Genomic DNA, 20833 nt, shown 5'->3' on the forward strand with positions numbered 1-20833 from the left:
AGCTTGACCCTACTGAGACCTTGTCTCTACAAACTGATAAAGGTCTTAGATAGACTCAGAGAGGAAGTTTCAGTCCAAGACAAAAGACTGGCTCCAGAGACTCTGCCCGGGGCACTGTACCGATTAGGAGGAGAAGGACACTGGGGAATGTGACAGACATCAGAGGTTCCTGCCCACCGCACGGGAGTTGGAGGATTTGGCTGCCAGCAGGGGCTCGGTGGATTCCTCCAGGTTCCATGCACGGAAGGTGTGGCTTCCTCTGTCAGGTAAGAGGATCTGCTAGAATCCTGAGATTTACACCAGAGGAATTGCCCTGCGGAACTGATACCTAGAAGGTCTCATTCTTGTTCTCCTTAATCTCCTTTCCCCCCTGTCCAGGGTGGTCGGATTATAAGGGAGGTGCATTCCTTTAATAAATTCCTAATAAAGTAGAATCATTAAAGAATCAGAGCCTACACCAGGCCACAGAGGAAGAGGATGCAGGCAGTCCTGATGATAGGCTGGGGTCAGTTGGTAGGGGAGGAGGGCTCCCCCTCCCTGAGGACCAGGGAGGAACAGGGAGGGAAGGGTAGGGGCATGGGAGGAACAGGGAGGGAAGGGTGGGGCTGGGAGGAGACAAGGGAAGAGGCTACCATCAGGATGTAAAGTGAATAAACTAAAAAACAATAATTAAAAAAAAAATTGGTTCTCTTCCACCGACTGTGGTTTCCAGGGACTGAACCCAGGCGGCAGCCCTGTTCCTTGCGGAGCAACTTCACTGGCCCTTTATATTCTTTTTAATGGTTGTATGTTGTTATACACTATATTGTGGGTTTGTTTTTCGAGACAGGGCTTCTCTGTGTAGCCTTGGCTGTCCTGGACTTGCTTTGTAGACCAGGCTGGCCTCAAACTCATAGAGATCCACCTGCCTCTGTCTCCCGAGTGCTGGGATTACAGGCGTGTGTCACTGCCTCCGGCTTGATTGTTTTTGAGACAGGGTCTGGCCTCAAACTCACAAAGATCTGCCCACCTCTGTCTCCAAAGTCTGGGATTAAGGCCTGTGCCACTATTCCCAGTTACCAGAGTATTTATAATGACCCACAATTTTGTGCGGGTATAGGATGAAGTTTTCATTTGCACTGACTTTTTATTTTTTAAGATTTCTGGCATTAAAAAAAAAGATTTATTTATTATTATGTATACAGTGCTCTGCCTGCATGTACACCTACAGGCCAGAGGAGAGCGTCACATCACATTATAGATGGTTGTGAGCCACCATGTGGTTGCTGTGAATTGAACTCAGGACCTCTGGAAGAGCAGCCAGTGCTCTTGGCGTCTGATCCATCTCTTCAGCCCTGCACTGACATTTTTGGTGCTGTACAAAAGCATGTGACTGTTACAGGATATTTGATTATTGTACATTGAAAACTCAATTGTTGGTAAAACACTAAAGCCTAGATAGATGCTGTGTTTGTCAGATGCAAGTGTGTGTAGGCTCTGTTTTTTAACAATTAAACTTTATTATACAACCCAACTAGCTTACACAAGCGGGAAAAAAGGTTAAAGGGAAAAAAGAGTGAACCTTCCGGTATCCGTTCCACGGGACGGGTCCTTAGGTGTCTCTGGCCTGTGTGCTGGTCTATCCTGTTCGCTGATCCACGTGGGCTCAATCCGGGTCTCAACCTGCTGTTGCTCTCTCCTCCTGCCTGTCTGGGTCACGTGCGTGCGGAAGGGCGGTCTCCTTCTCTCTCACGTGCGTGCGGAAGGGAAGGGCGGTCTCCTTCTCTCATTGACGGTCGATTAGAAAGACAATAGTCCAGGTGGAGTCCCCAGGTCGGCTTCTTGAATTCCAGGCCCAGGATGGCTCCACTCAGTCTATCACAAGGTATCCACGGGGTGCCCAAGGGTAAAGTCCACCAAGACTGCTTTCACCTGTGACAGAGCTTACAGTCTTTTCCACAGGTGTGTCCTGAAAAGATGCAGTTTGGGTAGCCCTCTAAAAGCCTCCACAGATGAGAATGCGAAGGAATGGCAAGTTCCTGTCTATTTTAAGGCGAGCCGCTTAGGAGAGAACTTGCTCTCAGCTGGGTGGCCTGGAGCTACCCCACGGTAAAGGTGAACCGGTTTGGCCCCTACTGACCTGGCTTGAGCACCCCCACCATGGCGGTGGCATGGCTCAGCCCACCAAGGGTGCAGGGGAGGAGGAGCTAGAGATTTCTATTAAGGCCATTGGAGCTTTGGGGCTCGTCTGCTCTTTCCCTTACCTCGGAAGGTCTTTAATGGAAGGGGCTCCGCAGAAAAGGTAGGGATCCTCTCTTTGGGCTTGCAGGAACAACACGGACACAGGTGAAACAGAATGTAGGAAAGACAGGTAAGGAGCTCTCCTCCTGGGTTTGGAGGAGCTCAAGAGTAAGGTAGACTAGGCAGAATGACTCAGATGGAAAGAGATTTCTAAAGAGCTAGTACTTGTAGAATCGGTTTATAGTTATTTTGTATATAGTTCAGAAAATAAAGCTACCTTGCCGAGCTAGCAGGTTTTCACTCCAGCTTGTGATTCCTGTGTATATATTAGATAATTTAACCAGTTACAGGTGTCTATGGAGTTGAGAGCCACCTTTTTTTTTTAGCCTCCTGATTCTATTATACAATGTTCTCGTGAGGACTAAACTAGAAATTACAGCACTTGTTCTTAAAAATGGTGTAGCCGAGGCCACACGCTGTGTGTGTGTGTGTAGACGTACAGTAGAGTGGCAGTTTATTGACTTGGAAACGCACTTTTCCCAAGTTTGTCTTTTCGAGACAGGGTTTCTCTGTGTTAGCCTTGGCTGTCCTGGACTCGCTTTGTAGACCAGCACGGCCTTGAACTCACCATCCGCCTGCCTCTGCCTTCGGAGTCCTGGGATTAAAGGCGTGTACCACCACGCCCACGCCTAAATTTGTTGTCTTAAAGGCCCAGACTTTCCCAAGCGGAAGTGGACATGCTCCTCCGGGACACTTACCCTGCATTTACCTAATTTCCTCGGGCTTTCAGGTTTGGATCGGAAACGTTTTTCATCATCTGTAACCACACAGTCTCCACATAGGAGGTGTTAAGTCAGGATAGTCATAGCAGCTGCTGCTGGCAGATACTTAAAAACCAGTTAAAAGTTCTTTCTTGCCTCTGAGGGGAACCGCAGTAATGCTTTTAGATCCCTGGTCCTGAGATGTAGGCAAGGCGGTGTGAAAGGCTGGGCTTTGTTTTTGTTCCTAGAAATGCAAGGAACAAAAACTACAACTCTCCAAACCCATCTTGTCGCTTCAGCGTCGCCTGAGCGCTCGCGCGATGCTGGGCCGAGCCGGCGGTGCGCAGGCGCGCGGCGGCGCGGGGCCGAGGGCGTGGCCGCCGGGTCCATTTTGCGCCCGCGCTGCCCCGGCCACGGCGGCGGAGGTGAGCGGTGTCCTGGGTTTGGGGAGGATGGAGGGAGGGTCGCTGAGGCAAGCCCGCGGCCCCGGACACCTGCGTGGGCTGATGGGCGGCGCGGCGTGGTGGCAGCCGGCCTGTGTCGCCGTCCGGAAGATCCGCGCGCCGCTGGGGAGGCAGCCTGGCCAGGAAGCCTAGGCACCGCGATCTGCCTTATTTTTGTTTTATTAATTTTTTGGTGGGGGTGGTTGAAAAACAAATGGAGGGCCAAGAACGCAGATGTGTGTGTATAACGCCCTCTCTCCTTTCTCTACAGCATTCTTTAGTTTTACAGTCAAAACGTGGAAAAAAACCAAAAATCGGTTTTTCCCAGAGAAATATAACCTGCACCTTCTTGCTGGGGACAGAGGTAAACGGTAGTATTTTCCTTTATGTTCTGGTATTTGTGAGGAAAAAGATGCCCGATTTTATTAGACCTAGAACCATTCCAGATGAAACTACGAATATGCCCTCACCCACCTCTTTCAGCAATAGGTGGTCTTTGTTCTTTTCATAGTTCAGAATTTAGACAGAATCCGTGCTTGCCATTCATTTCATTGATAATTATTATACACGGTTTAATAAAATTGTGCTGTAAAGGAAGAAAAGGGATCCGGCAGCATATTATTATTATTATTACTATTATTATTATTTTTTCCAAGACAGGGTTTCTCTGTGTAGCCTTGGCTGTCCTGGACTCGCTTTGTAGAGCAGGCTGGTCAGCAGCATTTCTTTTGTGTGGCTTGTCTTACTGGTCTGGCTACTGGGGCTGGAGAACAGGGCTTGAGTTTCCGGCAGCTCTACATGTTTGCATGGTGGGCACATTAAGAACGGTGCCAGTATATAGGTATTCTTTCTGCTTCTGGGGCTCTTAACCGATTATGCCTTTTTCCTACATATGCTTTGAGATGAACCCAGGGCACCTTGGGGTTTGCTAATATAGTCTATGTACCCCAGAACTACACCCCCGCCCTACTTAATGCTAAGTAAGCATCCATTGGATACAGCCTAGGGTCACCTGAAAACAATCTGAATTGATTGTTTTTCAGGTTGGTCTGTTGTTATGTTTTAATTCACACAGGAGGGCCCAGCACAGCCTTAGGCAGATGAACCTGGGCTACATAAGCCAGCCAAGCATGAGCCAAAGACAGCCAGCAATCCACGTTCCTGGTGTGTGGCTGTACTTTATTGGATGCAAGTTCCATTGTGGAAGGCAGTGTTGTGTGGAATAGCAAGGAGTTTTGTCTAGAATTCCTGCCCTGACTCACCTCAGTGATGAGTTGTAACCTGCAAGTGTTAGTCATTTTGTGTGTGTGTGTGTGTGTGTGTGAGCGTGTGAGAGAGAGAGACAACTCCCTAGGTAGACCAGGCTGGCCTGAACCAACATGTCTGCCTGCCTTTGCATTCAGTGCTGGGATTGGATTAAAGGCGTGGGCCACTGTGCATGGGTTAGAATATTAAATTCTTGATTTGTTTTCTGGGTAGTGCTGAGCCCTAGAATTTTCAAAATTCGAGGTCTATGCTTCGGTGTGGGAGGGCAAGGTGAACGGGGCTCAGCGCTCCACTTAGGCAGCTAGGCCGTGAGCTACATGGGTTTTCACCCAGGCCTTACACCTCATTCCTTCCCCTTGTTCTCAAGGTACAGAGTACACAGATGCGTCCGAATGGTAACTAAGCTAAACTGTTTTGCAGTTTAAGTCCAGGTGAATACTGTAATAAACGTGACTTGTTCAAGGTGTGCTAAGCTGCGTAAAAGTGTGCTTTTGTTTTAAGGTAAAGAACTGCATGGAGAGGTAGGGATATTTATACTGATTAGATTTCATATGTTTGTACAAACTGTGTATGTATATACATGTGTGAGAAGTGTGCACTAATGCACCATTTTTGCTTTTTTTGGGGGGCACGGGGGGGGTTTGAGACAGGGGTATTCTGTGTGTATCCCTGCCCTGGACTCACTTTGTAGACCAGGCTGGCCTCGAACTCACAGCAATCCGCCTGCCTCTGCCTCTCGAGTGCTGGGATTAAAGGTGTGCGCCACCACACCTGGCAGGCTTTTGCTTAAACAATACCGTCCTAAAACAAAACTACAGATAAGCAATGAGAAAGCACGTTCCTAAGAGGGGCTAGCACTGTTCGAAGAATAGGTCCCGAGAGGGAAAATGTATGTCTATAAGAAAAGATGGGAACAGAATTGCACTGGGCCTCAATGTTAAGTAACAGGAAACAAAAGTTACACCAGGTGGTCAGGATGAAAAGGAGAGAAGAGGGCACCTGAGGTAGAGAAAACTCTGGGGAAAAAGAGAATACAGCAACAGGGCCAACCAAGAGTTTAAGGCACGCACATAAGATGAAAAGGAAAATGTAAAACTTACAATAGCCATTCAAAGTCATAATAATCATCCTGTAACGGCTACTCATACACTCAGTTTTATTTTTAAAGACCAGATCTCAGTGTGTAGCTCAGGCTATCCTAAAGCTCCTGCGCTTGCCTTAGCTTCCCAAGTGCTAGGGTGCAGGCTTACACCTACATGCCCAGCTGTGCACTCACTCTTAAATAGATCGTTGTAAGTTTGAGGCCAGCCTGGTCCACAAAGTTAGTCCAGGACAGCCAAGGCTACACAGAGAAACTTTGTCTTGAAAAACAAAAACAAAACAAAATAAACCCCCCACATCTATTAGGGCTGGGCGGGGTGGTGCACCCTATCTCAAACTGAGACAGTAAATATTGAAACTCTTAACAGATACCAAGTTATGGTAAATGTAATAATCCGAGAGCCACCAGTTTTACTGTGGAATAATGCTTACTATGAAAGCCTGGTTTTTGTTTCTGAAACAGTTGACTGTCCTAGACCTCTGTAGACCAGGCTGGCCTGGAACTCAGATCCATCTGCCTCTGCCTTCGAATGCTGGGATTAAAGGCGTGCACCACCATGCCTTGCAAAAGCTTACTTTTTAAAATTTTATGTTTAATTATGTCTCTCTGTGCCTAAGTACAAGTGCCTACAGACACAGAAGTGACTGCTCCCCCTGGGGCCAGAGTTACCAGAACTTGTGAGCTCATATGGGTCTTCTGCAAGAGGGTATGCTTGCTTGCTTGCTTTCTTTTTCTTTTCTTTTTTTTTTTTTAAGGGTATGCTTTCTTAACTACTGTGCCAGGTTTTTTTTTTCTCTCGAAACAGGGTTTCTCTGTGTAGCCTTGGCTGTCCTGGATTCACTTTGTAGACCAGGCTGGCCTCGAATTCACAGCGATCTGCCTGCTTCTGCCTTCCAAGTGCTGGGATTAAAGGTGTGCGCCACCACCGCCCCTGCTGTGCCAGTTTTTGTTTTCAAGACAGGGTTTCTTCGTATAGCTTTGGCTGGCCTGGAACTCAAAGAGGTCCACCCTGTCTCGAAGTAACAAAAAAGCAAAACTCCCACAGCCAGGCCAGATGAGTCCGTGAGTCAGCTGCACCCGGGATCCCGTTGCAGAAGATAAAGGTGGAGAGCGACTGCGTTGGCCCTGACAGCTGTGTGCGTGTTTATCTTATCTGCACGTAGACACCCACACAGCGAGTTGTTGTGACTGGGTATGTGTGTAGCTCAGTGGTAGACTGCTTAGCTGTGCACTGCTGGATTTAGTCCCTGATTCCAACCCCCCAGATTACTATCTGATGGCTCCTAGAGGACAGATTACTCCATCCTATTTTTATTATTTGGTAATATTTATGTATCCCTAAGTAAACTTGATAGAGAAATACTGATTGCTGACTTTGGTCTAGGTCTTTAGGGATTAGGCACGTTAACGAATTTGTATTGAGAAATAGTGTGTTCTACATTGGGGATCATCCCCCCCTTGAAGATTGAGGATCCCAAGAGCTTTCTTTGGTTTATATGTATGTACACTCTTTAGTTAGTGCTACATTAGAAATGAAAACTGAGAGCCGGGTACAGTGGCGCCCGCCTGTAATCTCAGCACATGGGGAGGCAGAGGCAGGTGGATCTGAGTTCAAGGCCAGCCTCATCTTCAAAGCGAGTCCAGGACAGCCAAGGCGACACAGAAACCCTGTCTGGGGGTGGAGTGGGGAACTGAGGACTTTAAAACATAACTCATTTAAAACAACACTGATAAAAATCATTGTTACCAAACATAATAAAAATACATTAATGAAGGTGACATTCTTTATAGATGAATAGCTTTCTGTCTTTGGGCAAGACTCTGGTGATGTAGCCTAGGGCTTTGTGAATGTCCAGTGTGCTTTCTACCAACTGTTGAGCTATATTCCCAGTCCTGAAGTTTATTTGACTGAAAACAACTATTCTAATTATCTTGATTAACATACAAGAAAAATCTGGCATTACACAGGTTTGTAGCTGATAAAGGGAGTAACATTTTAATAGCTTTTGAGATACTGTTCCAAACCTCAACAGATAGTAGTGTTTTGGTCATGCTATAGTGTATGAGATCGTAATTATCGTAAGCTGTTTGTCTCTGTTACTTTTTTATTTTATTTCTATAGTACTAGGAATTGAACTCAGGGCCTTGGTAGCTCTACCCATGAGCTACACTCAGACCTTCTATTTTAAATAAATCTTCTCTATGCATGATTTATAATGTGACTTTGAGAAAACAGATGATTGTTAGATAGGCCTCCAAACATTGACATATTTCATAATAGACCCCAATAACCCTCACATTTATTAAGTTTACCATTTATCAGAGTCTTTAAGGGGAAGCTTACAAGCAACATGCATTTTGCAAAAGCTCAAATTTTAACATAAAACCCAGCCCTTTCATTGTCAGGAAGAATTGTGTTCCTGCAAGTAGTAAGCTCATCTTATTCACCTCTGAGATGATGTCTGTCAGCTACCTAACCCTGCATGGCGCTGGTGTACATTGTTTCCCTAATAGAAGCAGCTGGCTCCTTGTAGCGCAGTCACGTGAGCCTGCTGCTCCCTTTAGACAGCATCTGCTGGCACGTACAAGTGCTTTTGTGTGTAGTTCTTACGCTGTGACACATTAAAAAGATGTACATAAGAATCAGGCTTCACCAAGGTTTTATCATTTGTTTCTGAAGTAGTTTCATAGTGCAGACTAGGCTGGACCTTGCTTTGTAGCCTTGTTGGTCTTGAACTGATAATCTTCTTTATATATCTTGCTGAGTGCTGGGGTTGTAGCTGTGTGCTGTAATCAGCCTGGCTGAGAAAGCCACTCGCTGCCAGCGGCTCCCCCTCTTCCCTTTGTGTGCTCCGAAGAACAGAGGAGCGGTGCAGCTCAGTAGTCATCTTACAGTCTTTCTTGATCCCGCTAAAGTTCCAGCAGCTTCTGCCTCCTGTTGCTTGACACAGTTGGTGCAAATGTCAGTGTAACACATCATTATGAAGATGCTGTGGCCTCACCGGTTCTCTGAAAGAGGGGCACTTAGGTTTCTGCCCTTCAGAGAGAATTAATGTGGTAGCGCAGCGCATAGAGCATGGGTTTGGAATTAAAACCAACCAAGGAAAAATAACTCCCCCCTCAAACAACAGCAAAAAATCCACCTCATTTCATTCTCTATAACTCTTTTGTGCCTTTTACACTATGGTTCTCTTAAATAATTGTAAGCTTGTCTTTGAAATAGAAAAATAGCCGGTTTCCAGTAAAAGTTGGAATAGAGTACATGCACAGATTATATTGCGTGCTTCTGTCTTTAAGTAGCATACCATTTCATACTTGTGGGCCCAAAGTGAAGAGCTCATTCTGTTAAGACAATGAAACTCTTTGTTTCTGACATCCTCTAGTCAGCTCTGTTTTAGAACAGTGTTGGGTCTTGTTGGCGCCTTTTTGCAGTTGTCCCGGTCCTAACCCTGTCTCAGCAGAGCTATTGTTGGAAAGCCTTCACAAAGGCCTTGTGTACAGGAGTGTTCTTGCCCACGGAGGTAGACATGCTTTAGTGTACATGCCTTTCCCACAGGCCTCTCGTATATCCTTTGGTTGTTTCAGTATGAGATTTTACTGGGAAGATGGTGTCCTGTGATTGAACTAAGTGTTCCTTTTTCTGTGGTAGGTGTGATGGAGCTGCTTGAGGAAGATCTCACGTGCCCAATTTGTTGCAGTTTGTTTGACGATCCTCGAGTTTTGCCCTGCTCACACAACTTCTGCAAAAAATGCTTAGAAGGGCTCTTGGAGGGGAATGTGCGGAATTCAGTGTGGAGACCCTCCCCGTTCAAGTGCCCTACCTGCCGTAAGGAGACTTCCGCCACTGGAGTCCACAGTCTGCAGGTTAATTACTCCCTAAAGGGCATTGTGGAGAAATACAACAAAATCAAGATTTCTCCCAAAATGCCAGTGTGCAAAGGACACGCGGGTCAGCCTCTCAACATTTTCTGTGTGACTGACATGCAGCTAATTTGTGGGATCTGTGCTACCCGCGGCGACCACACTAAGCACGTCTTTTCTTCTATTGAAGATGCCTACATTCAGGAAAGGGTTGCCTTTGAGTCCCTCTTCCAGAGTTTTGAGACTTGGCGCCGGGCAGATGCTCTTTCCCGCTTGGACACTTTGGAAACGAACAAGAGGAAATCCCTACAGCTCCTCACTAAAGAGTCAGACAAAGTAAAGGAGTTTTTCGAGAAGTTACAACACACCTTGGATCAAAAGAAGAACGAGATCCTGTCTGACTTTGAAACTATGAAGCTTGCAGTCATGCAAGCCTACGACCCAGAAATCAACAAACTGACCACGATTCTGCAGGAGCAGCGGGTGGCCTTTAACATGGCCGAGGCGTTCAAAGGCGTATCGGAACCTATTATATTTTTGCAACAGATGCAGGAGTTCAGGGAGAAAATCAAAGTGATCAAGGAAACACCCTTGCCGCCCTCTACTTTGCCCACAAGCCCTTTAATGAAGAACTTTGACACTAGGGAGTGGGAGAACGTTCGGCTCGTGGACGTGGATAAGCTGTCTCTGCCTCAAGATGCGGGCGCGCTCACCGGCAGGCCTGCCTGGCGCCCCTGCCTGTTGCTCATGGCGCTGGCCCTGCTGGCTCTCCTCGCGGTCTTCAGTGCCCCCGTGCTCCCGGAGTGGTCTCCGCTCGATGAATTGGCAGCTTGGAAAGACTGTCTTTCAAGCTTTAGTTCTTACCTGACTAAATCCGCGGCTTTTGTAGAACAGTCTGTTTTTTACTGGGAACAGATGACACATGGGTTTTTCGTTTTCAGTGAAGGCATAAAAAATGTTAGTTTGGTGGCACTGAACTATGTGGCAGAATTTGTATGCAAATATAAGCTGTTATAAAGTCTTTTAATTATACAGTTCTGATTTTTGATGGGATTCTAGAGAACACAGGAATAACAGAGTTGCTCAAGATTCCAGTCCTTTGTTTCTTTTAAAAGTATTTCTTCAATAAAGTCATCTTTGTGTTCTTCAAATATCAGGGTAAAGATAAAAGTGAAGGTTAGTAGTCCCAAGCTTCCCTTCCTTCTTAAAGAGGGATTGAAAATAAATACTCTGCCTCTCGTATTGGCTGTGTGTGTGCTGTGATAAGTGGAATGCAGGGATGTCTGTAGCTCTTTGGGGATCTCTTGAGCCTGGGACTTTGAGACCAGCCAGGAAGCAACCAAATGAGAGTGAGGGGAGCGCGCACAGCCAACACTGCATCCGTGACGCGGCAGTGAGCGTAATAGTGCTGGGTCAGCACACTGAAAGGAGCAGAGCAAAGACTGCATTGGATTTTCCCACATTTGTTTTAAAGGATTCCTTTCTCATGACAGTGTAAATTTTTTTATAGTTTTATAATTTTGGAAACCATGTCTCTCCCTCTCTTGTTGTGTTGACAGGCTTGGTAATTCTGCCTCAAGCCTCCCAGGTATTGGAATCACTCGACTTTGTTCTTGTAAAAAACTGTTAGGCGCCTGCATGTAGGAAAGGAAGGAATTGGGAAAGCTATCTTTTGTCTGGTACCTAGTGTGGTTGTGTTGTAAAGTGTCATAGCAACTGTACAAGCAACCCAGTTCTGTTGCCTACAGCGTGTCAGGGGTAGGAAGACCAGCCTGACAATAGAAGAGACAGTTAGCACGCATGGAACCATCAAGTGAAGCCTTAACAATGCTGTCTTCCCCGCTGGCAAGGGAGAACAGTGCCCACAGGACAGGGGACAGTTTTCTCATCTTGCTTAGAATTCAAGTGAAACAAAGAAACCTCTCCTTAAACTGCATTTAGTGGGCTTTATTTCTGTCATGTAAAAATAGACTCTTGAAAGCCCACTGAGTGAAGTGGGTTAGAGCGCCTTGTCTACCCCGGACTTTGATTTTGTTGAGAAGAGCTAAGGTGACCAGGGATAAGAAAAGCTGCCACAGTACTGTGCCGTCCTTAGCTACCAGGTGTGAGGTGATCAGCTAAACTCTTCTTCCTTCCTTCATTCCTTCCTTTCTGGTTTTTTTGAGACAGGGTTTCTCTGTGTAACAGCCCTGACTGTCCTGGAACTCTTTGTAGACCAGGCTGGCTTTGATTGCTTGTTTTTTTTTTTTTTTTTTGGTTTTTTGAGACAGGGTTTCTCTGTAGCCTTGACTATCCTGGACTCGCTTTGTAGATCAGGCTGGCCTTGAACTCACAGTGATCCACCTGCCTCTGCCTCCCAAGTGCTGGGATTAAAGGTGTGCACCACCAGGCCCGGTTTAGGCTGCTCATTCTGAACACAATTCATGATCTAGCTATTACTAAGGGGGTGGTGGTGGTCCAAAACCAGGTAGTGTTTTCTATAAATCTCACCTCAGCCGCAGGGCTTGGTAAATATCTGCAGGGAGGGTGCCCTTTAGCTCCTGGCGACTGGAATGCTGATTTATGTTAGGGGTTTTTGTTTGTTTTTCGAGACAGGGTCTCTCTGTGTAGCATTAGCTCACTTTGTAGACCAGGCTGGCCTTGAACTCACAGTGATCCACCTGGCTTTGCCTCCCGAGTGCTGGGGGGATTAAAGGCATTGCCACCATACCTGGCTTATGTTAGGGTTTTAAGAAGAATGATTTCTTTAGTGCTGGAGCCAGAGCTCAGGCAAGGCCGTGCACACATTAGGCAAGTACTCTCCCTTACGCCTGAACTGCACTCCAATTGCAAGAGTTTTTTGTGTTTCTTCCCCCGTTGTTTTTAGTGGGATACAGGAGATTTTTTGTTTTTGTTTTGTTTTTCAAGACAGGGTTTCTCTGTGTAGTCTTGGCCATCCTGGACTCACAGCGATCCACCTGCCTCTGCCTCCCGAGTGCTGGGATTAAAGGCGTGGGCCACCACGCCCGGCGATACAGGAGATTTTTGTTTTCCCTTGTTTTTAGGGGGTTACAAGAAAGGGATCTATTTGAAATTATGAGATATATTGACACGTTTCATTTGTGTTTTCCATTTTATATACTGCAAGTTTCCAAGCAACTCACATTTGCAAACACCGTTATGGACACACTATTTGTCTTGACAATAGTTACCTTGGAATTTAGGTCTGGTTTCCTATCCACTTCCCTGTTCCTAATCATATCTAACATTCATGAGCTTCTGTTACCCTCTGATTTTGCAGACTATCGTAGGCTTCAGAGAGAATCTCTTATCTATGAACTTGGTTCTCTTGCTCATCTTAAGCCAGCACCTGCTACAATCAAGACCCCCTCTCGCGGAAGTGCATTTGCTGAGCTGAAATCCTCAGGCCTTCTTCAGAGGGTTTGGCTCTTGCAGCCGAACAGCTGAGATGCTAACTAGACAGATTACAGTGTTTGGAGAACAACCATCAGCACTGGCTAGGAACAGTAGCTCCTTCCTTCCTCAGGTGGCTTTACTTCCACTGCCTCCACAAAGACCTTCTCACGATGGCCTGCTTTTCCACTGGCTGATGGCACTATTGAGAACCACGCTGGAGTCAAGTATTTTGAATGCTGAAGCATCTCTTCTATTCCAGTTTCCTGACATTTTCAAAACTGAAAGGTTGGTTTGTTTCGAGGCAAGGTTTCTCTGTGTAGCCTTGGCTGTCCTAGACTCGATTTGTATACCAGGCTGGCCTCAAACTCACAGCGATCCACCTGCCTCCGCCTCCAGAATGCTGGGATTAAAGGCATGAGTCACCATGCCTGGCTGTAGGGCATTTTCAATCAGGTTTTGACTACCGTAATTTGCTGTTCAGTAAGTTAGTTATTGATGAAAAGGTGGCAATGAAATGGAGCCTTGACATTTTTTATCTTCAAATTTTAACCTGGAAAGGCTGGTTTGATAGGAATAAATCTCAAATTATAATGGCAGTACTAATAATTAAATTTAGTGGAAATTTGTAAATGTACAGTGTCAATAAAATAATAAATCAATTTAGTCAGATTGGACAAGAGAGAAGCTAGAAATGAGCTAGATAAAAAATAATTTTTTTTCCTCACAGAAATCTGCCTGCCTCTGCCTCCCAAGGGCTGCGCCAATTTTTTTTTTTTTTTTTGCCAAAAATTTTTTTTATTACTTATACAATATTCTGCCTGCACACCAGAAGAGGGCACCAGATCTCATTAATAGATGGTTGTGAGCCACAATGTGGTTGTTGGGAATTGAACTCAGGACCTTTGGTAGAACAAACAGTGCTCTTAACATCTGAGCCATCTCTCCAGCCCAGTTTAATTCTTTGGCCAAATTGTTCCAAAAAATTTCAATGAGAAGCCAACAATTGTGATTATATTTCTAAGTTTAATTGAAATGACTTGGGAGTCATGGTACCTTAATGTTCAGAATTACTGATTCGAATTTGAAAATGAAGTCTCAAAAGCAATCTGTGGTGGCGCACACCTTTAATCCCAGCACTTGGGAGGCAGAAGCAGGCAGATCTCTGACTTCAAGACCAGCCTGGGTACAGCCTAAGAAGGGCTACACACAGAAACCCTGTCTCAAAGGATAAAAGTAAATACCTCCAACCCCCGCACCCCCAAAAAAGTTCTGTTGCCAAGCCTGGGGGTACACACTTATAATCTTGTCTGAGGGAGATGGATCATGAATCAGGCCATCACGGGCGACAGTGTAACCCTGTCTCAAGAACCAAGAAAAAAGAGAAAGGTATGAAACATTTTTCTGAGGTTGTGATTAAATTTCTATGTGTACTTTTATTGTTAAAAGAATGCCTTGTAATTGAATACTTCTTGGTATGCCCCAGGTACATTTTCATAAAGCCTGATGACTGGAAATTGGCCATTGGAACTAATGTCTTGGAAAGGATAAAAAGCCCTCAAGTCCTTAGGGTAAATAAAACACCCAAACCAGACACTACCACCATACCAGCGCCACCTCCAAAGTGATACTGTTCTTGTTTGGAAATTCCGGATTGGGGTATGCATGTCAGATGTGTACTCAGGGTTAACTTCAGGTCTTCTCTCCTACATGCCCTCTTGCCTCTGGGTAACTAGGCCCCAGCAGTGCTTAAAGCCACACTGCCTGTTCTCTCAAACAACACCGCAGTTTGTGCTTTGCCACTTCCTCTTTCAATGCCTTTCCCCATGAATTCTCAGCTTTTAAACATGGGCTGTGGACTTGGACTGTAGTTTAGCCATTTATTAGCTATGTGACTTAAGGCATCTAACATTTCTGTGTATCTCCCTCATAGGTTATAAGGGTGGCGGTTAAAGGACAGTTCTCATTGTGTTGCCTAGCATGTGGCAGGCACTCACTCACTGTCCCCCCACCCCTCCAAGACAGGGCTTCTCCATTATAACAGAGCCCTGTCTGTCCTGGACTCTCTTTGTAAACCAGGCTGGCCTTGAATTCAGAGATTGATCGGCTTGCTTCTGCCTCCCCAGTGCTGGCATTACAGGTATGCGCCACTGTGCCCGGCTGACCATGGCAACTCTTATAAAGGAAAATATTTACTTGGGAGCTGGCTTACAGCTTCAGAGGTTTAGTCCATTATCATCTGGCTGGAAGCATGGGAGTGTGCAGGAAGACATGGTACTGGAGGAGCTAAGGCTATACATCGTCATCTGAAGACAACAGAAGGGGACTGTCACACTGAGCATCGCTTGAGCATAGGAGACCTCAAGGTCTGTGCCCAGTGATACACTTCCTCCAGTAAGGCCACACCTCCTAATAGGGCCCACTCCTTATGGGCCAAACCTATTCAAACCACCAATGACTGACCCCTCATGCATACAAAGTATGTCCCCTATGACTACCTTATTACTGCCCTGTCGTGGATATAAACGTGTTTTGTTTTGATACCAAGTGTGGGATGGGAAACAGACTTGTGAGAAAGCAGGTGGTGTTTATCCACTTACAAGTCGAACCACGTCAGGGGTGGGGGCTTGGTTTTTGCCAGCTGAAACACATCCTAGTACAGACTCAGGGAGATATGTGTATGAACCCCAAACAGGAGGCTGGGCATTTTGGTCTTGGTATTGTTTGGCTGTTTATTGCTCCACTTCAAGATGCTCCTAGAGAGAATCACTCCAGAGAACGCTTCAAGGCTCCAGGGCTCCGGCTGCTGTTCCAGGTTCCAGCAGCAACTTTGGTGGAATTGCTGGTCTGCTGAAATCCTGCCGACTATGCCAGGGGAATTGCTCCCAGGAACTGATTCCAACAAGGTCTACTTTGGTTCCCCTAAATCTCCTTTCTGGCCTATCTAGGGTAGGTGGGTTGGAAGGGAGGTATAAGCATTTAAAGAACCCCAAATAAGGTAGGTTTGGAAAAGTTGAAGCCTACACTGCCCAGCAGCTGATATTTCCGTAGACCTGTATGTTATCACAAAACCAGGTTTCTTCACTTAAATACAGGTTCTTTGAAAAGTTCTAATGCGCCGGTTGAGGAGGTGCATGCCTTTAAGCCCAGCACTCAGGGAGGCAAAGGCAGCCTGGTATACAGAGTGAGTCCAGGACAGCCAAGGCAAAAACAAAACAAAACAAACAAACAAAAAAAAACAAAAAACCAAACCAAAACAAAAACTAATGGTATTCTATATACAGCATTGCGTTAGACTAATGGTATTCTATATACAGTATTGCGTTAGACTAATGGTATTCTATATACAGTATTGCGTTAGACTAATGGTATTCTATATACAGTATTGCGTTAGACTAATGGTATTCTATATACAGCATTGCGTTAGACTAATGGTATTCTATATACAGCATTGCGTTAGACTAATGGTATTCTATATACAGTATTGCGTTAGACTAATGGTATTCTATATACAGCATTGCGTTAGACTAATGGTATTCTATATACAGCATTGCGTTAGACTAATGGTATTCTATATACAGCATTGCGTTAGACTAATGGTATTCTATATACAGCATTGCGTTAGACTTATCATACAGTATCTAACTTTAGTGAAAACTCTGAAATAACATTTAAAATACACATAACAACTTAGAAGTTGCTCTTGTGTTATTTTTGTGTTTAAATTCTAGGATAAACACCTACAAGAGAAAGCACTTCATCAAAAGGCTCCTAGTGTTGGGTGAAAAGTTGTTGTATGAAAGCACTTCAAAGTATGCAAGTCACTGGGCGGTGGTGGCACTTGGCAGGTGGAGGCAGGCGGATCTCCATGAGTTTGAGGCCAGCCTGGACTACAGAGCAAGCTCCAGGACAGCCAGAGCTGTTACAGAGAAACCCTGTCTCAAAAACAAAGTATGCAGGTAATTCAAAACCATATTTTAAATGTTAGTCTTAGTTACTACGGCTGTGATGAAACACCATGACCAAAAGCAAGTTGGAGAAGAGTTTGGCTTACACTTCTGTAGGCGTCCCTGCAAACACCAGGGCCAGTAGAGTAACCATGTGATGCAAGAAGGAAATCCAGTTGAACACTATTTATTTGCCTGTGTTGGTTCAAACTTGAGTGTTAGATGGGGCAGTTTATTTTAGTCTGTGTAGTCTTGGCTGTCCTGGACTAGCTTTGTAGGGCAGGCTGGCCTCAAACTAATAGATCCACCATGCCCACCCAGCTCTATTATGATCATATTTAAGTACAATGCAACATTAGAAAAAAAGCTTCCTGGTAACAGTTGTCACAATAAAGCTTTTGTTTCTTGAGATAGGACTTCTCCATGTCACTCTGGTGGTCCTGGTCTCATCCTGTAGATCAGGCTGGCCTTGAACTCACAGAGATCCTCCTGCCTCTGCCTCCTGGGTGTTGGGATTACAGTCCTGCACCCACCGAAGAATGGGTTCTATAGCTTAAGTGCTTAGGAGACCTTGTGGTGTGGTCTAGGTCATCACAGAGGTCACCAAGTTACAAAGTGCAGTTAACATCTTCCCCTAGGGATGGGTTCTACTGATTGAGAAACAAAGCTAAAGGTCTAATAAGAGTCTGGGGCTTCAGGTGTGGTCTGGCCCTACAGATAGCACAGCCATCAGGCTGTTTAACTACACCCACTCCTCGCCCTCTAGGTACTGTACATCTCCATTGAAGAGATAACCTTGAATGTTTAGCATTCTTGCTTTTCCTGGTGCTTATCTGTGAGCACAAGGGCCCTGTGTCCTTTACACACTTCCAACAGAAGTCAGGACAGGAGCTTAAGAAGGGGAGAGATCTAGAGGTAGGAATTGACGCAGAGGCCATGAAGAAGCACTGCTTACTGGCTTGCTCATCTTCTTTTCTTTTCGGCTTTTTGAGACAGTGTTTCTTGGTATAACAGCCCTGGCCGTCCTAAACTCATTTTGTAGACCAGGCTGGCCTTGATCCACCTGCTTCTGCCTCCCGAGTGCTGGGATTACCCTGCTAGTTTATAGAATCCAGGTTTACCAGGCCAGGAGTCGCACAAGCTACAATAGACAGGGTCTTCCCTGAATTACTAATTAAGAAAATGCGCTATATGCTTGCCTACAGCCTGATCTTATGGAAGCATTTTTTTCAATTGATGCTCCCTCCTTTCAAAAGACTCTAAATCTGTGTCAAATGGGAGGTAAAACTAGCAAGTACATTATACTAAATTCTAAGGATTAAACATGGAGCAGGACAAAAATCCTTATTCTTAAGCAGCATACATTCAAATAAATGTCACAGCAGGGAAAAAAAGAAAGAAAAAAAGCTCAAAGTTCATCAATAAGCATGAGGCACAAAAAGATGTTTGCTGCTAAGTCTGATGACTTGAGTTTGATCCTGAGAACCTATCTGGTAGGAGAAAATTGACTAGTTTTCTTGTACAAGTTACACACACAAACACACCCATACTCAACAGGAAGCAGAACTGGCTGTAGTGGCACATGCCTTTAATCCTAGCCCCAAGGAGGTAGAAGGCCAGCCTGGTTTACATAGCTAATTCCAAGGGCTAGACAGGGCTAGGTACAGACTCTCTCAAAACAAATATGCAGTTTATAAGCTTTATGAGGAAGAGATGTCAAAACATAAGTAAAAAGAAATTCCTAGGCTTGGTGTAGCAGGCACTCACATTTAACCCTGGTACTCAGGAGGTACAGGCAGGTGGATCTCCGTGAGTTTCAAATGAGCCTAGTCTACATTGAGATCCTGCCTACAGACAAAAATTCTAGGTACAGGCATCTATGCAGAAGAGATGAAAAGACTGTTAGAGCCAGAGATAACAGATGACTCGAAGGAGACACTGTCTTCCAGACACAACAGAACTCACACACTGTGGCAGCTGGAAAAAGGCCCACACAGGTTGAAGGTAGCTGGGGTCCTAGCCCTGAGCCGGGCGCAGGCATGGGCTCCCACTCCTAACAAGAAGCTCTGTGCGAGGCAAACGCATTGGACTTCAATTGGAGTCTCACTGGGTATGTTACCCAGACTTCAGGGCAGGCCCCATGCCCTGCAGATGGCCAACACTAAAAGAACTCAATGGTATATTTGCAGACTTTTTCTCATATGTTTTGTTTGGACATTTTTGTCTTATTGCTTTTTTGTTGTTGTTGTTGCTTATCTTGTTTTTTTTTTTTTAATTAATTTATTCATATTACATCTTGATTGTTAGCCCTTCCCCTGTTTCCTCCCATTCTCCCCTCCCCTATGTCTGTGATTGAGGGAGACCTCCTCCCCCTATATATGCTCTTGGTTTGTTTCTTGAGACAGGGTTTCTCTATGTAGTCTTAACTTTGTAGACTAGGCTGGCCTTGAACTCAGTGATCGACCTGCCTCTGCCTCTGCCTCCCAAGTACTGGAATTAAAGGCATGCGCTACCACACCCAGAAATCTTGATTTTTTTGTGTCTGTTATTGTTTTACTATTTTTATTTTTTGGTCTTTTGAGACAGGGTTTGTGTACCCTTTGTTTTGTAGACCAGGTTGGCCTGGAACTCAGAAACCTACTACCTCTGTCTCCCTAGTGCTGGGACTAAAGGTGTGGGCCACATCTGGCATTGTTGTTCTAAAAAGAGAAAAAAACTTAGAGTACTTAGGGAGATGGGGAGCATCTGGGAGGATCCCTGAACTATGATTTCTGGGCTACAGATAACAAGAAAAACAAATCCTAGACACCAAAAATAACCACTTACCAGTGGCACTGAGTGGGCCCTGAGGTTGCATCTTGCCTCTCTGTGGTCCTCAGCACTAGCCCACACAATCTTCCAAGGCCTTTTTTTTTTTTTTTTGCCAACACTGTGGTCTTCAGCTCCCACTTCACTGTGTCAGTTGAGTGACTGCAGCCATTCATTACTTTTGCTACCTAGACAACAGCACTTGGTTATCTGGCTTACAAAAAGTTCCAGGTTAAAGATCATCAGACCTAAGGTGTGGTGAACACCTTCAACCTGGAGGATCTAGGAGATAAGGCCGCGATTGACACTGTTTTAGTTAAGGAACTGTCACATTAGCCACTCTTTGAGCACTAACCTCATTGAGATATTGGTTTGTTGAGTGAGCACCCACCCCAAGACATGGCTGACTGCAATCAGGGCCACAGAAATGTGATGTTGGCCTGTTTGTAAGGCAGACATTTTATATGAAACACCGAAATCAGGTAACAATTCAGGGAGGGCAGCATTACATAATTTTGATTAGCTAAACCCAATTGATTTTGTTCTAAAATCTATCTTGTCCAGTGTCTTAGTCAGGGTTTCTATTGCAAGGAAACACCATGACCCAAAACCAAGTTTGGGAGTAAGGGTTTATTCAGCTTACACTTACAGATTGCTGTTCATCATCAAAAGGAAGTCAGAATAGGAAGTCAAACAGAGCAGGAACCTGGAGGCAGGAGGGGATAGAGTCGCCATGGAGGAATGTTGCTTATTGCCTAGCTTCCCATGGCTTGCTCAGCCTGCTTTCTTACAGAATCGAGGACCACAGCCCAGGAATGGCAGCACCCACAATGGGATGGGGTGGGGTGGGCCCTCCCCCTCTCCTCCCATCCCCCTCATCACTGAGAAAATGCCTTACAGCAGGATCTCATGGGTGCATTTCCTCAACTGAGGCTCCTTTCTGATGACTCTAGCTTGTCAAGTTGACACACACGCAGCCAGTACATCCAGCAATAAAGGAAAACCTTCATCTAACAAATCCCAGACACCACT

At 45.4% G+C, this 20833-nt stretch overlaps 2 protein-coding genes across 2 annotated transcripts; both read left to right on the forward strand.

Annotated features, from left to right (window-relative positions):
* Positions 1–3627: 3627 nt before the first annotated feature.
* On the forward strand, positions 3628–10902 carry Trim13 (tripartite motif containing 13). The gene is made up of 2 exons (XM_051160667.1): positions 3628–3788; positions 9442–10902. Exons 1-2 carry the CDS (start codon positions 3659–3661, stop codon positions 10668–10670), a joined length of 1359 nt encoding a protein of 452 aa, XP_051016624.1. The 5' UTR covers positions 3628–3658; the 3' UTR covers positions 10671–10902.
* A 1910-nt stretch (positions 10903–12812) lies between these two features.
* Positions 12813–13289, forward strand: Kcnrg (potassium channel regulator). The gene is given in 3 exon segments (XM_051160579.1): positions 12813–12985; positions 12987–13234; positions 13237–13289. Coding segments are annotated over 3 exon segments (474 nt in total).
* Positions 13290–20833: the final 7544 nt, after the last annotated feature.

This window comes from Acomys russatus, chromosome 18 (assembly GCF_903995435.1).
Source record: "Acomys russatus chromosome 18, mAcoRus1.1, whole genome shotgun sequence".
In the NCBI taxonomy this organism is placed as follows: Eukaryota; Metazoa; Chordata; class Mammalia; order Rodentia; family Muridae; genus Acomys; species Acomys russatus.

Bases quoted from the DNA above. Each gene is read 5' to 3' on its own strand.
- Trim13 (XM_051160667.1), top strand. From the start codon at position 3,659: ATGTGTGTGTATAACGCCCTCTCTCCTTTCTCTACAGCATTCTTTAGT. The intron at 3,789-9,441 runs GTAAACGGTAGT...TTTCTGTGGTAG, and splicing joins CCTTCTTGCTGGGGACAGAG to GTGTGATGGAGCTGCTTGAG.